This window comes from Gossypium arboreum, chromosome 4 (assembly GCF_025698485.1).
Source record: "Gossypium arboreum isolate Shixiya-1 chromosome 4, ASM2569848v2, whole genome shotgun sequence".
Classification (NCBI taxonomy): domain Eukaryota; kingdom Viridiplantae; phylum Streptophyta; class Magnoliopsida; order Malvales; family Malvaceae; genus Gossypium; species Gossypium arboreum.
In genome coordinates, this window is record NC_069073.1 from 117309978 (window position 1) to 117325892 (window position 15915).

A 15915-nucleotide genomic window follows, 5' to 3' on the forward strand; every position below is an offset into this window, starting at 1 on the left:
TTAGATTAAATGGCGAAAGAAATGGGCCACAAGTTTAAAGTCCTTAGATGCAGTTTTTTATACAATGTTATAAGAATTCAATAACTGATTGAATTGATTAAATTATTTATTTTTATTTTTATTTAATTCAATAATAATTAAGCGAAAAATTTATAAAAATTATAAAAAAATTATAGAAAAATCATAACTAGTAGAATCAAGTTCCTCAAAAGAAAAAGAAAATGTATAAGAAATAATTGTGCAATTTAACCTAATTTTTTATTATCTAAAATGATGATATAACATCTCACATCAGCTTTTTGTTTTGTTGTTAATGAAATTTAATGGTTAAATGATTAAAATGTAATATTAGTAATCATATTGTAACTTTTAATAACATTAGTGATTATATTGTAAATTTTAAAATTTGGTATTCAAAATATACTTTAAACTATATATAAGTGATTAAATTTGTAATTTACCCATTTTAAAACAGCAATTTTGAATATGATTTGGGATAAAAATGGTACTGAATATAAAAGGTAAAAAGCATTGCCGGTGCAAAAGAAATCCTTATACTATTGAACAAGAAAGAGGGCAATGAGCCTCTCTCTCCTTCAAGGCTATTCTTCAGCCGAAGATGAAGAACCGGCTGAGCCCGACCATATTCATTATGGCGACTCTTCTGACGACGACGACGACGACTACGGCGGCGGCGGTGGTATTAAAAACCATTCCGCCGCTCCCAAGCGATATGACTCCTTCGTCTTTGATTTCCCCGATCCCTCCCGTAAATCCGATCTTCCTTCTGCATTCGACGCTTTTTCGCAGGTATAAAACTTATTTTTTGGGCCCGTAATCTCTTGGCAAATAAAACCTTTGCTAATAATGTGGAGGAAAATTTTGAATTTTGAAGAAAAAGTAAGATCGAGATTTTTGTCAAATAAAATTAAAAGCTTTTTTAGTTGTAGTATTTCTTTCTCACCAACTGAAATTAGGTTTAAAATGCTCTCTCTTTTTTTTTTCTTTTTTTTTCCTTTTCTATGTTACTGAAGTGGTGAAATTGATAGTGATGGAATTAGGGTTTTTCTAATTTTGTTAGTGTACTTGTTCTCTTGTTGGTTTCTGGAGGTTTCAGGGCCACCAGAGTTTTTAAACCATGCGGTTGATGAACCGATTTCAGCAGGTGATGCTGCCCAACAGCAAGGAAGGCGCAGTGACCGGAAGGATTTCAAAGATAAGAAGGATATGCCTTCTGGTATTTTTCAATCTATTCCCCTTTTCAAAGTTTATTTACAAATCTCTACTTAAGATATGGGCTCAAATGGTTTACAATTATTGTGTTTATTTTGTCAACTGAGGGCTTTTTGAACTTCAATTGATTATGATATGTATTTTAATTAAAAATGGTGGAAAAGGAAGTTTGTAACAAGTTAGAACCTTGAGAGTAGAAAAGCAAAGTTTCCTATTAGATCTTTCTCCTTTGGTGCCTGTGGTTGGCTTCAGGATTTTGATTAATTGAAATGTTCGATTAAAGTTGATGCTACATTTTGACAGTTCTGGCGTGGAACAAGGTCGATGGATTAATTTGTTGGGTTTTCCAATGCTCAATTCTGTTCGTTAGCCTCTACTGTAGATATTACTTTTTGTTCTTGTAACTTTAAGTGATGCTTCTTTAAGAAATTTGAAGTTTAAACCATACTCTTCTCTAGGCTATATTGTTGAAGGCACTTTGCATCTGGTTGTTCATTTGTCTTCAAAATTTTACATTAAGATTCCTTTGCCGTCGTCATATGTTGATTGGTCTTAAGGGTTAATCAACCTATCTCTAACCTAATTATCATTTCCGTTGCCATTGTTTAAAGGTGCTGTGGTAGAAGCAAAAGCTCAGCTTGTTGGAATCCATGAGCGAGTAAGAAGTGATATTGAGGGTAGCAAGCCTCCTGTTTCAGCAGTTCCAAGCACCAAACAGGATGGAGCAAAGAGGGTCGCATCTGCAACAAATCCAAATGCAGAAGATGCTGCAGAGCTCTTGAGGTACATCGTAATTGTTTTCAGCATAAATCCAGACTGGTGTTTTACTGTTGTTTTCTTTCTTGTACCCCACATTGAGCAGTAGTTTATTGAGTCTAACATGAGATGCACTGATAAAGAGTTCTTTCCATATAAATTTTGTCGGCATTTCATCTTAGCCTATCGTTGTTATGTTTATAGGATGTGCCTACAATGTGGAATACCAAAGACATACTCCAGTGCTAGAGGAATGGTCTGTCCGGTGTGTGGAGATCGTCCTCTTGCAGATGCCGATAAAGACTCCAAGAAAAAGGGGTCAACTATCAAAGACAAAGAGAAAAGTAAGAGAATGAAGGGTCAGTCATCTCATGCAACCTGGAAGAGTGAAACAGAGATGCAGCTCAGGCAACAATTTGACTAGTTGGATTTTCCAGAAAATGTTGGTGTTTTAGAGTTTACCGGATTATGCAACCGATATAGTTCATGAACACCATCAGTTGGTAGGGAACGTTGAATTTGTCGATGAATTGTGTTGTAGGTATATTGAGCTTTGTACCGAAATGTGATGTACCATAGCTAACTTGTTTTTGTTTAAATTATATACTGTGTTTTACTTGTTTTTCGCAGTTGAGCTGAGATCTAACAATGTTTCGACCAGGGCTTTGGTTCTTTCTATAGTGGTTTTGGTCGGGTTGTTGCTTAATGTTTTGGTCAGCTTTTTCTTTGGTGGTTTTTTTTATATGTTTTCAACAACTTTGTGCCTTGCAAGTCAGAAGTGGAGAAGAGGCGCTTAATATATATATTTTTTAACAATCTCGTAATAAGTTTTGATCATATTTAATTTTTTTACACAATATTTAGAATTACTTATAGTTTTACTGACAGTAATATTTGTGCCAATAGGGTTAAGATTCAATTAACTACAAAGCTTAATATTAAATCTAAGATTTTGTATATTATAGTTAAGACTCAACTGACTACGAAGCTTTTCTAATATACGAAATCAAATGTCTATACGAAATCAAATCTCTATGCATTTTGAGTTAATGATTATTAAGTTTGCATTGAAATTGATTAATTGGTTTGCTTATTTTTAAATAGCTTAGCTATATTAAGGTACTATTGTGCATTTAAGTGGTGACAACAATTATATTAGTGTTTTGCCTTATGATTATGAGGTTATTTTATCATTATTTTTTGTTTCAAAAGTAGTTTTTAATCCCAAAAAAATGTAAAATATCTGGTAAATTGCTTTCAAAATGTTTTTCACTCAAATGCTGGAAATTTATGCATTTTAGCTTTTGATTTTGAGGTAAAATTATAGAAATACTTTTATATTAAAATTTTATAATTTTAAAAATATTCAATGTATCATTAATTTGATAAATAATCTAATAATTTATATTAATCATTCAAGAGGTATTTAAATTTTTTATTTGATGTAAAATTTTATTAAATTATTTAAATATGATATAAATTATTTATTTTTAACTTTTTAATAGAATATCTGAAATAAATATTTTATTTTCCACCTTCAATTCAGGTGATGAAAGACATACACTAATCCGATCAATCTTATCCTCTATTCTTATTTACCTATTTTCTTGCTTTTTAAGGCACCAAATGAAAGCATCGATAAAATCGATCATATACTGCAATGCTTCTGATGGAGACATAGTTTGGATCAATGGAAATTGCATGTGTGTAATTGGGACACGTCTCATATGGAGGCCTTGGTTTCAGAAATACAGAGATCCTGAATAATGCACCTGTTAGCCAAACAAGCTTGGCCAATGTTCACAGAGCCTACAAGTTTAGCCCAACGAGTACTGTCGACACCACCACTTTTACAATGTGGAGAAGTGATCAACCTTCAGTGGAGTAACATTTAATTGAGCAACACCAGCCTTTAATGGAGAATGTTCAAATGCTTCAAAGAGAAATAGGCATCCACTGCATCAACAATCGGGATTAGATATAGAACAGGGTCAACTCAATGGCAGCTAAAAATAGGATCTATTCATTGTCACCAAAGAAAAAAAAAAACATTTTTACCACAGTTTTTTTAAAGCAAATCTAGATACTTAAAATTAACAAATCACTTTTTTTACCGTATTTTGCTATAGTATTTTTACTAATAACACTTTTCAAGCCACAACATCAAAGAACTAGTCCTACCTACATTTAATTTGTTTTAGGGTAAATTACATAAATGGTCACTCAATTATTAAAAATTTTCTTTTAAATTACCTAATTTTAAAAGTTACAAAATAATCACTTGACTTATTTTTATTTTTTTTAAGTCCTTAATAATTAGTTGATGTGGCTATAAATTGATAACTTGTTTTTTTTACATATATTTTAATACACAACATTTCCATTTCATATAATAATTAAAAAATTAACCCAAATACAAAAACACCCAATCCAAGCCATAACTCTTTCCCGACTTATAAATAGGAGAATAATGCAGTTCAGCGCACTCAAATCCCAATCATCTTATCAATCAAGCTAAAACTCAATCGGTATTAGATAGTTTCTTTTTAATTATTATATGATATGTAAATGATGTGTATTAAGAATAAAAATTAAAATAATAAGTCATTAAATTAACAGCTGCATCAGTCAACGTTAAAGTCGATTGACCTGCTAATAAAGTTTCTAATAATCGAGTGATTTACGCTTTATTTTATTAATACATCATTTTCATTAAAAAAAATTACATATCTCGTCAATGAGTAATATCATTTTTGTTTATATTATTTAACAATTAAGTTTTACCTTTATATCAAACATATTCTTAGACATCGAAGATAGTAAATACATCACGAAATATAATTACTAAATTTAAAATATATATTTTGTATCTAGTTCGAATCAGTGATTTTTTTATATAAAATGACTAACATATATTAATATATTAATGCTGTCATTATTGAAATCAAATTTTATTTTTATTTACCAAACATTCTTTTTAATTAAAAAAATTTAAAAATTTTAAAAATATTTTTAAATAGTGAATGAAGCCTATATTACATGAAAGTTTTAGCAATAGTTTTTTAAAATAAATTATAAAACTTAAATATTTTTAATTTTATTTAATTTTATATTTTAATTAAATTTGTGTATTTATATACTAATTCAATTAAACACATTATATAAAATAAAATATCTTAAAGCTTCGAATTGGGTTTTATAAACTTAAGATTTGAGTTTTAAAATAAAATTGTTAAAATTCGAAAATTGAAAAATCTATTACTATTTTTTCACTGAAAATCATTTTTTAGTCTTTGATTTCTCATCTTAATGCCGTTGAATGAGTTATAAAACTTGTGTCTTTGGGAAACGGGTAATTATGGATTAATAGTTTGGACTTTTCCATAGAATTGCTAGGATTTTGAGTGGAAATATGATAAATATTGAGATAACTTTTTTTAAAATCACAAAATCTTACTAGAAATATCCAAATATATTGGGTATGTAGTAAGAAATCATGTGATAAAGTAATATATTGTAATTCGTATTACATAATATATTACATGTTATGTAATAAATACAATAATGAATAATATATAGAAGATATTCGATTCATCGAGTATTACATTAATAATGTTACATTTTGAAATGAGATTATAATATTTAGATTTTAATATTTTTGTTGCCGTGTGAAATATATAGTGTCAAGATGTCATAATATAAATTTGATATCATTTCAACCTCTTTATTAGGTTATCTCAAATTCTGAATAAAATCTATTTTTTTTAACAAAATTATCTTTTGCCTTCATTTATTTGAATTTTAATGTTTGGCAAAACCACAAACTTGAAACTTGAATTTATTTGACTAATTCTTTTACTAAATTCTTTTATTAATCTTAAATGTCAAATCATTATTTGAGATTCAAACTTAGCAAGTTCTCAATTTTTTTTTGTTAAGTTAATTTCTAAACTTAAAATTATTCTCATATTGAGGCCTGTACTTGACGTTTATCCTCAAATTGGGACCAAAACAATTCAAGAATTAACTTGGACAAAAAACATATCACATCCTAATGTAAAAATAATTTTCAAGTTCAAGACTTGAACAAAAAAATTTCAAGCCCTAATATTGAAACAATTATCAGTTCAAAATCTAAGATGAAAATCTAAGATGAACACCCTGACTTGTGAATATTTACCACATTCAACTTTAGAAAATGATTCAACCCTTAATCTTAGTTACTAATTTACTTATATGGTGGTTTTAATTTCTAGAAATAAAATTCTCTTATTTATCTTAAATAAAATTATACTAGCTTACATTACCAAATAAAACTCAAATTACCACAAACATTAACAATTTTTAAAAAAAATGTATATGGTTCATAAAAAAACGGTGTTTTTATCGATTGAATCTTTAATTCAATTGGTATGAGCATTATTGTCAATATAGAAGGACGTAAATTCAAGTTTTATGAAACACATTATCCTCTTGTTCATAGGTTGAGAAAAACCTATGAATAACAACTCTAATTATTACCTCAAAAGGACAAATGTGATCAGAACTATAATAAAATTGTCAAAACAACAGAATTTCTAAACTTATTGGGTACCCCAAACTATAGAATTTGAAGTTTATATTATGAGTTTCGCTTATCTTTTAACATTAAAGGTAAACCAAAATCTTTAAAATAAATAATTATAAATTATATAAATAAACAAACCATCATATTTAGGTTCAATTGTTGTTAAATTGAATTCATACAAGGTGTAATAAAAAATTATCAAGTCAATATAAGTTTATGAAAGCCCAAGACTAAAAATGTTGGTGAACTTATAAAAACAAAAAAATTTATATCAGACAATTTAATAAAATCTACTTTTAAATAATTTTAAATTTCATCAACCAAACAAATGAAGAACACATTCCAACCAAATGAATTAAATAAAATAATCTTACATTCCACTCAGTAGTTTTTCATTCCCGAAATTTTATTACAAAACATAGTCTAAGCTTCGGCGAATCAGACGGACCAATATTGTAACAATTTTGATTATCTTTCTTAAGAGGAAGTGTTATTTTTGCAACTACTTTTTCTTTGGAGTATAAATTCCATACCATGATGTAATTTATAAAGGCTAAACTAATAAAAAAGCCTTAAACCTTATCATTTAATTTAGATAAAAACTCATATACTTTTTGTACATCTAACTAAGCCCTTAATCTTTTAACTTTCATTCTAATAAGTGCTTTAACTTATACCTAAATAAGGTCCTACAAATAAAAAAAACATAGCTTATTCAGGTGTAAATACATATGCATATACATATACAAGAACTTGTTTAAATAAAGCAGTATAACTTATGGGGCCTTTTTAGTATTATAGCCTATATAGTATAGCTTCATGTATAATCTTTCTTTTATATAATTCTTAAACCATAAACTCTCCCAATCCTTAAAGTGGAAGCTATTACATGAGTTTAAACTTACATCTTTCAAGATGTTACAGCAGCAACGATACCAATGAAGATAAAACTTAGTTGGCTATTTGTAATCTTAAAAGGGAAATTTATTATAATAAAAGAACAAAAAAAGAGAGAGAACGTGAAAATCCGGGAGATTAGTGACAGGAAGGCTGATTTGTGAAAACGCAAACCGGAAGTAGCTTATCAAAAACCGTTACAAGGATTTAATAACAACACAGACTAATAAAAGACCATGGGGTGTCTAAGATATAAAAAAAAAAGGGTCTAAAACAGGGAAGGAAACCTGCATCTTATGTGTCGGCTGGACTCACAACGACCACCATTATACATTATCATAAACAAATAGATTAAATTTTACAAAGATATTAATAAATTCCCAGTTACCTGCTGTTACTGTTTGTCGGCACTTTTTTATCTGAAACGGCATCAGTTTCTTCGTGACCAATGACTTTTTCAGGCATCACCAGAGGTGGATTCGTGATAGAGCCATGGATCTGTCATCCCAATCCATTAAAAAAATGAACTTTCTTCGAGTACATAGAAAGAACAACCATAGCCAATAAAGGAATGCTTACCTTGCCATGAGACTTCAACAATGCAGTATCAGTAACTGGCCTTTGAGATGGATCTGAAGGCCTGTGAAATAGTAGGTGTGCTATGGATCTATCTATAGGGTTTGTGTCAGTTTCCATATCCATAAACCCAGTGCACCTGGATATACCAAAACTTAGAATTAAGAATTGTTCGGAAGATCGAGTTAACTAAGAACAAAGATAAACGAAAGGAAAAGCAAAGTTAAATAGTCTTAGTACAGCCAAGCAGATTCTTACCAAGTTTGACTCTATAAGTTTCTTTCTTCATAAAATTTCATGTACATGAACCAGAGAGCTTGTAGCAATATGTTCAAGATTGAAATTTTCTATTAGATCCTAACTAAACTGATTACGTTTCCAGGTTCAATTCGTTACCAGTGCCTTTTTAACCGAGAGGTCAATAGTTCAAATTTCAAATTATCGGTGCCTTCACACAAGATAATTGGATTATCCATGGTCTCTAGGAAGCCAAAGCATTGAAATACTAAAATCATTTCTACCTGCTATAGTTTAACTAACAGTGACAATGATAAGTGCTAAGAAATCCTTCAAGTAATGAACACATACCTGTTTGTTTCTTCGGACGCTGATGAACCACTTCGATCATTACCATCACCGATGCCACTTTTTGTTTTTGTGCAATTATGCCTTTGTTCGGCACTCCTAGCCAAACGATACAGACTATCCCGTATGCACAGTTTTGTCCTGATATCCAGCTGAAGATTCAGAGTTTTAACTTAATCAATTACCATTTTTATGGATTACCAAAGAGAACACGCACATGCACAACATGAAAACACATGCAACTTGCACATAGAAAACCTTTCCATCTACTACACCTTTTCCATGACTTGTTGAAGCTGCCGAAAACTAGTTGCTTCCAGCGAGACTTCATCAAAAGGAGAAACTACACAAGAGCTCTCCCTTACATTTGAAGAATCTAGTTCTGCTGGATTTCCTACACTAACTCCTTCAACTTCACTATGACCTTCATCCTGTTCAGACATACAGACCTGCTTTTGAATAGTAACTGGATCACAGAATGCCATCCGAGTATCAGTTTTTGCTTGTTTGACATTCCTGTTATGTGGGATTTGTGTATCTTGTTGGCTATGTAGCTTTCCCCTCTTCTCATTTTTTGTAATAGCAGAAGCCTCAAACAAAGGACCATGAGAACTCTCTATCGAATGTACCTGATTTGATGCATAAGATGACTCGTTTTTTGAAGATGATTGGCCATTATTTTCAGATTTGGCACTAGAAACAGTTGGACAGATTGAAACTTGATCCAAAGAACCACTATAGCTGAGATGCATATAAGGAATATTTGTCTGTCTGTAATTCACAGAATCAGGTCCATCGTTTAGTTTGCTCCGCTGAACATCCAAGGAGGAGAAGAGTTGACAGGATGAATTGCTAAAGGGGTGCTTTGCATCTGCAAACTGCTTGATGTTATCATATTGGGTAAAAGAACCACCATTTTCCAGATGTTGATCTTTTCGTTCTCCTGATGCTCTATGTTGCTTTGAATGCTTTTCTTGTGGACTGATCTGTAATTTGGCAATGCAATAAAACAACATAATTAAAAGTCCACATGGCGACAATGCGTTAAGGAAAAATTATAACAATGATCCTTTCATTCTGAATCAGACAAAGAGTTGATCACGTTGATTGTTATCCAAATCAAATAGAACATACACTAGAAAAACAAAGTAATTCATGATGATAGAAGGAAACGTTTTCCTTTGGAGTGCCACAATAGTTATATTTCTACTCCTGACCTTAATTTATTCTAGCATTAAATTCATATTCAGAAAGGAAGAAGTGCCTAAAACATTTTTGAAGGATGACAGCTTCTAGGTGCTATAGACACGATAACTAAATATTCTAAAACAAAATGTGAAATTCAAAAGATCAGGAAGAAAGCAATCATATAGGAGCAAGAAAGATTTTTCTAACCTGCTCACTGGGTGTCGACCCATCCTTACTTTCAGATTCTTTATTGGGTACATGCACAGAAGACAAGTGAGCAAGACCAACATTATCACTGCTCATATTTACAGAAGTTATTTTTTCATTTAGAAATTCACTTTTCTTGATGGAGTCAACAGTTGCCAGACCTGCACTGGCTGACCTAGAAGTTGGGCACTCCTGTAAGCCATTCAGTTTAGCATCAGCCTTCAATGCACCTTGAGATCCTTCTGCCACTTGTGAAGATGAAAACCAGCACATATCATCTTCATTACTGAGACCCCCCAACCCAAATGTTGAATCACAACTTCTGCAAGAAAAATATGAAAGGTTGAGAAAGTATTAGTAGTATTTTGTAAACCTACAAATATTCATTCATCCATACAGGGTGCACGTACATACATGTGGGTAGTTATGGATTTATAAATGTAGATATTCAAATTATACTCAAACGGGAAGGTCCTACTAAAGCTACGTGTCACATTTTATATGGTAAAGCACAGCATGAAAAATGATCAAAGATGGGGTTTCAAGAACTACCTGAACATCCTGTCAACATCCTCAAAATTCCCAATGTCTCCCCAACCATAATATAAAAGATCACTATTTTCTTTGTCCTCATGATTATTATTAAAAAACCTAAGATCATCATCAGCTGCAGTTATGTGATTTAGTGGGAAATGGTAATCATTATTGTCCTCTGGGGCACACTTGTCAACCAAGATAGGATCATCGGCACATAGGTCATTTCCAACTGAATCTATATTTCCAGTTTCAAGACCATGGCTGGACATCCTGGGATCATCAGAAGCCATGCTTGTTCCATCTTTGAGTGAGTCATTATCACCTGAAGTGGGAAACAAGCTATCATGAATGCGAGACCACGGATCCTTTTCTAACATTCTGTTCTTGGTCAAAATATGTAAGCCTTTCTCCTTCTCCCTCAAAATACCAAATTTCTTCCAACTATCAGCATCACTAGTAACTCCAAGCACTTCATAACGAGGTTTTTTTCTACCTCCATATTCATCAGCAGTATGGGGCACTATATGATCATCAGTAGCACCAAAATCATCCCAAACATTATCTTCAAGCTGTAAAATCAATTATACAAGTTTAACAATAATCATTCTTCACCAAAGGAAGTTCAAAATAAATTAGAGGGGTGATAGGTTTTCCATCCCTTCGCTAGCACAACACAATTCTTAAAATAGTAATACAACCAAAAATCTGAAAAGCAATACTACAAAAGAAAAGCCATCCAATTATGATCCCATGAGCATAAACCCCGGGTAGTTCTGATAAAGGAATCTTGTGCTTAAGCCGTGCTCTTGCACATTTCAACCACAACATTTTTACCATAGCACTAAATAATCGCCTTTTTTGCACCAAAAATTGGCAATATATAAAAAAAATATTATGTTAGCATAACAAGTCCTTAAAGTGAATAAAATCTTATTCAGAACAGCCCACCAAGAAGACGGGAATAGTTATTTGGTGCAATGATAATACTCTCCTAACATAAAATATAAAGAAGATACTAGGCTCCTGCTGACAAGCTTGGATTAAATCATTCAAAAACGATTTAAACTAAAAGAATAAAAATGAGTTTGGGAGTAAAATGACACTCATCAGATTGTCCAATCTCCTACCAAAAGAGCAAGATTCAACAATCATTAAATATGACTTAGACCTAGCCAGATCCAAAAGATAATTAGCAAATTGAACCCTAGTGACCTAATTATCAACAAAATCAAACAGGCTACAGCAAACCTGAAAATAAAGGAACTAAAAATCTTCAAATTGAAGTACTTAAGATCCTTTGTTCATAAAAATCTATCACGCCCTCTAATTTTCAATAACTCCATCCACTAATATCAAAATAGAAGAGGCGGTAATCCACACTATCAAACTTTTAGGTTCTGTTGACATATAAAATCTAGTAAACGACTGAAAATAAAACCAGAACTCAAGCTGAAAATATTGCATCCACAAGCTTTACTGAAATTGAAGCACTTCACCACTAGAAAATAAAAGTAAATGAATAAACTTAAAAAGTATACTAAGAAACTTACCTCATACATGTACAAGTCAGACATGCCTTCCAGATCCTTAACCACCAGTAAACACAAATCCAATATTTTGATTAGATGTCATGTCGATGGAGGACTATTTGTGCCTAGTTTAGCTTTCTGAAACACAAAACATAATAATCACAATAAATTAGAAAAAAAAATCATTCAGCAGAAATTAAGTTTCAAATTTGCGTAACATGTTCAAGTTGAAAACCTAAAAGCTGTGAATCACATCAACTAAATTACTTTTCAGCATTAAAGCACCAAACCGCATCCATAACCTTTTTCAGCAGTAAATACACAGTAATCTAACATTCATATCCATTATTTTCTAGCGTAAATCTATTTCCTTACCATTTTTTCTAGTCAACAAAAGGTAGAAGAATTTAGAAGAAAATACATTAACAGCAAAAAGTAATATCAGTAAGCGCAAATTTGCATCAAATTTAGATTGATTTTTACTACTTTGTTTCTTTTCTTTCGTCTCAATTTTTTTAAAAAATATCTAAAATTCCGTTTCATTTCCTGCAGTTTCTCAGCAACCAAACGAAAAAAGAAATCAACAATCAAGACAAAAATCAAAAGGAATTAACCTAAAAAAATAAGTTTCAACAAAAAAAAAAATGAAAACGGGAAAAAAATTATCGTAACAAAGTCTCACCTGAAACAGACTATTTTCACCGGAAAATCAAATACTCCAAACTCCAAAGAAGAAAAAAAAAAACTGATTTTCTTCCAATGAAAGGGCAAAAACTTCACTAAAACGAAAGCTTCGAAATTCACAGAGTACAAAGGTTTATTCACACAGTTAACTGTACGAACTTTTTTTACCCTAAATTTAAACTAAGAGATTCCTGGGAAGTTCTAGAGAACAAAGAGAGCACTCGATTTAAAAAAAAAAAAAAATCGTATTTTTTTTCTTTGAACAGGGATTAAAGAATATTTTATTATTAATTATATTTCTCGAAAGGTTAAAAAACCTAAAGGGGATGACTGTAAGGTTGACACGTGGCGAGGAGATCAATACAACGGCGGGTAGATATCAGAATTCGTGGATGAGAGTAGGGCGATGAGATCCGATCAGTTTCAGTGAGGTGATTGGTCCACGTTGGTTTTGGCTTCCATAATTTTGACAAGTGTCCCGGGACCACCTTGGCGAGGAGAATTTTCAAAATGTGGCGTTCACGTGGGTTCGCGTTGCTTTGATAGTTCCACAATTCTACATTTATTATTTTTATTTTTATTGTGGCGTTGAGTATTTTTAACTACTTTTTTTTTTTTGCCCCAACCTTTCAGCTTTTCCCTATTTTTTTAGTATATAAAAGAAATTTAGAAGGTTGCTTTTCAAATTAATTGATTTTATTGTGGGTAGCAGAGAAACTGCTGACTGAAAATGAAAGGAACAGTGAAAATTTTTTGGGTTAGTTTCACTAAACATATTCCAAATATCGTCTAGATTTTAAATTAGTTCCTACACTTCAAATGTTTTATTTGAGTTTTTAAATTATTGGTGTTGATACAATGTACAACAAGGAGGAGAGTAGAGAGAAGCAAGGGGTGGTGCTAAGGAGACAAGTTCACCTAAAGAGTCCAAGAGTTGGAAAGAAACAGAAGGAGACAAGTTAATTGTTGAGAGAAAAGATGATTGTGTAATATCACTCTTATCTGCTAATGTGACGTGACAAATTATTATGAAGGAAGTTGTCATCATGCAATACATGAAGCAAGTGCCTCATAGGCCCATCTTGTTGTGCCTTTTGTCAGTACGAGCTTGTTATGCCTAGGTAAGTCATTTATTGCTTTAAGAATGTGTTCACACTTAAAAAATGAGTACTTTTTTTCATCTAAGAAAAGTAAAAGAGCTTGTAAAGAGTAGAGTTTTCCATATGGTAGGTTGGGTATAGGCTCGATTCCAAAAAAAATTTCAAGTTCAGACCCGTTTTCTAGCTAGCTCAACTCACCCAAAAAAACTTATTTCGCTATTCAAAATTTAATAAAATATTAATATATATTTTTTAATTGATATTTTATATATTTTTATAATTAAATTTAAATAATAAAATTATGTTTTATTATTTAAATAGAATTCGGGCCGAGCTGGATAAGTCTGAGATGCAAAAATCCTTATCCAAGCCCGTCCTAAGGTTGGACAGGCTACCCAACCCCTAGTCAGGTCTAGCCTAGAAAGGCCTATCAAGTGTGTGGTTGTAAGCATGGAAAATTTACAATCCTCCCATCTGGGTGGATGGTTAAGAAGAGCGTTCTCTCAGGTGAAGTTAAAAGGAAGGTCAACATCATCTATCTTATTGACACATGTCTAGGTTGGGGAGAGGTATAACAATTGGCATTGTATCAATCATGTTCTTTCATCAATATAATGTTAGTTGGAGTATTAAATGTTAACTTGAATATGACATGAATAGAGGTAACAATGGAGTGAGGCGGAAGTAGATTTGCTAAATTCATCACCATTCCACAATTAGCATACTTTACTCCACCACCCATCCCGCTCCACTATGGATGTATAATCTTGAAAGCCACTACTACCTCAATGAATGTTGGATGCATCTATCCTCACCCCACCCCACTTGGTTTAATTTTACATTTGTTATTTATCTCTATTATTTTCAATCTATTTAAAGTAAAAAATATGGATTTTTCTATAATAAGTTATTACAGTTTTACCCTTTTAATAGTTATATATATGCAATGATAAAATGGTAATGTCATATAGTTGAGCAATGTGAGGCAAGTAATTACTATAGCCACTTCCTACCAACTATCCAAAAGAAAAAATCCACCCTAACCTACCCGTATCCATTTTCAAAAAACAAATCTTCTCCATTCGGAGTTGATTAGTTGGAAATTCATTGGACAATTCGAGTTTTACCATCCCTAAATGTGGAGTATATTTAAGATATGTGGATCAAACTTTAAACATGTATGTACACATCTTGCATGGACAACTTGGATATGACATGTTTAAAAATAGGCAACGTTATGGTAAAAGTATCATAGAGCCCATTATACTAAGAGTTGGATTGCATTTTACCCCATCTATTCAGAAAATTGAAATATCAACCTCTGTACATTAAAAAAAGTGCAAATTGGTCCTTCTGTTAAAAATTTCATCCATTTTTGCTAGTAAGTGATGATTTGGTTTTTTCAAAAAAAATTATGTAAGTGGCGTGGAATTAAATGATGAGTAGGATTAGGTAAAAGGACCACGAAGGCTCATTGTACTAGAAATCAAATAACATTTTGCTCCTTTTACTTAAAAAGTAAGCAAATTAGTTTTTGTACGTTAGATAAAAAAATAAATTGATCAATTTTCTTTTAAATTCCAGTGTCCAGGATGAACCTAGACAACTCATTTATCTAAGCTCATCTGGCCACTGATTTTTTAATAATTATACAAAATTATTTAAAAATTATAAAAAATATTAACATTATTTAAAAATTATTAAAAAGAATATATATAATGAGCATAGACAACTGTAACATTAGAAATAGGGCCTAAGCGGAATAAATTGGTTGCGAAACCACAAATTTAGGGTAAAAATATATATATATATTTTTTATTATTTTGAGGTTCATGGTATGATTACATGATTGTGTGAAAATTTCGTGATAAAATTCTATGCATAAAGTGCTTAAATTGAGGTTAGGGACTAAATCGAATAATTTGCAAAACTTGCATTCTAGAAGTTTTAGTATGAAATTATTTTGGAATATTAATTAGGAGATCTTAAATGGTAATTTGACCAATTTTAAGTTCATGGACAAAATTAGGACATGGAAGGAATTTTTGAAAGTTTA

General features: G+C 31.4%; 2 protein-coding genes across 3 annotated transcripts; one reads left to right on the top strand and one right to left on the bottom strand.

The window, feature by feature from the left end:
- Nucleotides 1-510: 510 nt before the first annotated feature.
- LOC108458071 (uncharacterized) lies at nt 511-2805 on the top strand. Its single transcript, XM_017757312.2, has 4 exons — nt 511-810; nt 1111-1237; nt 1845-2016; nt 2194-2805. Exons 1-4 carry the CDS (start codon nt 580-582, stop codon nt 2411-2413), a joined length of 750 nt encoding a protein of 249 aa, XP_017612801.1. The 5' UTR covers nt 511-579; the 3' UTR covers nt 2414-2805.
- A 4580-nt stretch (nt 2806-7385) lies between these two features.
- On the bottom strand, nt 7386-13377 carry LOC108460954 (protein LNK1-like). 2 transcript variants are annotated; one of them, XM_017760676.2, is made up of 9 exons: nt 12758-13376; nt 12097-12213; nt 10562-11115; nt 10171-10331; nt 10010-10047; nt 8890-9600; nt 8618-8766; nt 8033-8168; nt 7386-7951 (listed from the first exon to the last, which is right to left on the bottom strand). In XM_017760676.2, exons 2-9 carry the CDS (start codon nt 12118-12120, stop codon nt 7838-7840), a joined length of 1887 nt encoding a protein of 628 aa, XP_017616165.1. In that variant the 5' UTR covers nt 12121-12213; nt 12758-13376; the 3' UTR covers nt 7386-7837. The 2 variants fall into 2 exon arrangements, with proteins under 2 accessions (XP_017616165.1, XP_017616164.1); XM_017760675.2 differs by having other exon boundaries at nt 10010-10331; nt 12758-13377.
- Nucleotides 13378-15915: the final 2538 nt, after the last annotated feature.

Coding starts and splice junctions, on each gene's coding strand:
- LOC108458071 (XM_017757312.2), top strand. CDS start 580: ATGAGCCTCTCTCTCCTTCAAGGCTATTCTTCAGCCGAAGATGAAGAA. Junction 1,238..1,844: donor TAAGAAGGATATGCCTTCTG/GTATTTTTCAAT, acceptor CATTGTTTAAAG/GTGCTGTGGTAGAAGCAAAA. Junction 2,017..2,193: donor GATGCTGCAGAGCTCTTGAG/GTACATCGTAAT, acceptor TTATGTTTATAG/GATGTGCCTACAATGTGGAA.
- LOC108460954 (XM_017760675.2), bottom strand. CDS start 12,120: ATGTCTGACTTGTACATGTATGAG. Junction 11,116..12,096: donor CTGACTTGTACATGTATGAG/GTAAGTTTCTTA, acceptor TTGATTTTACAG/CTTGAAGATAATGTTTGGGA. Junction 8,767..8,889: donor TTCAACAAGTCATGGAAAAG/GTGTAGTAGATG, acceptor CTGAATCTTCAG/CTGGATATCAGGACAAAACT.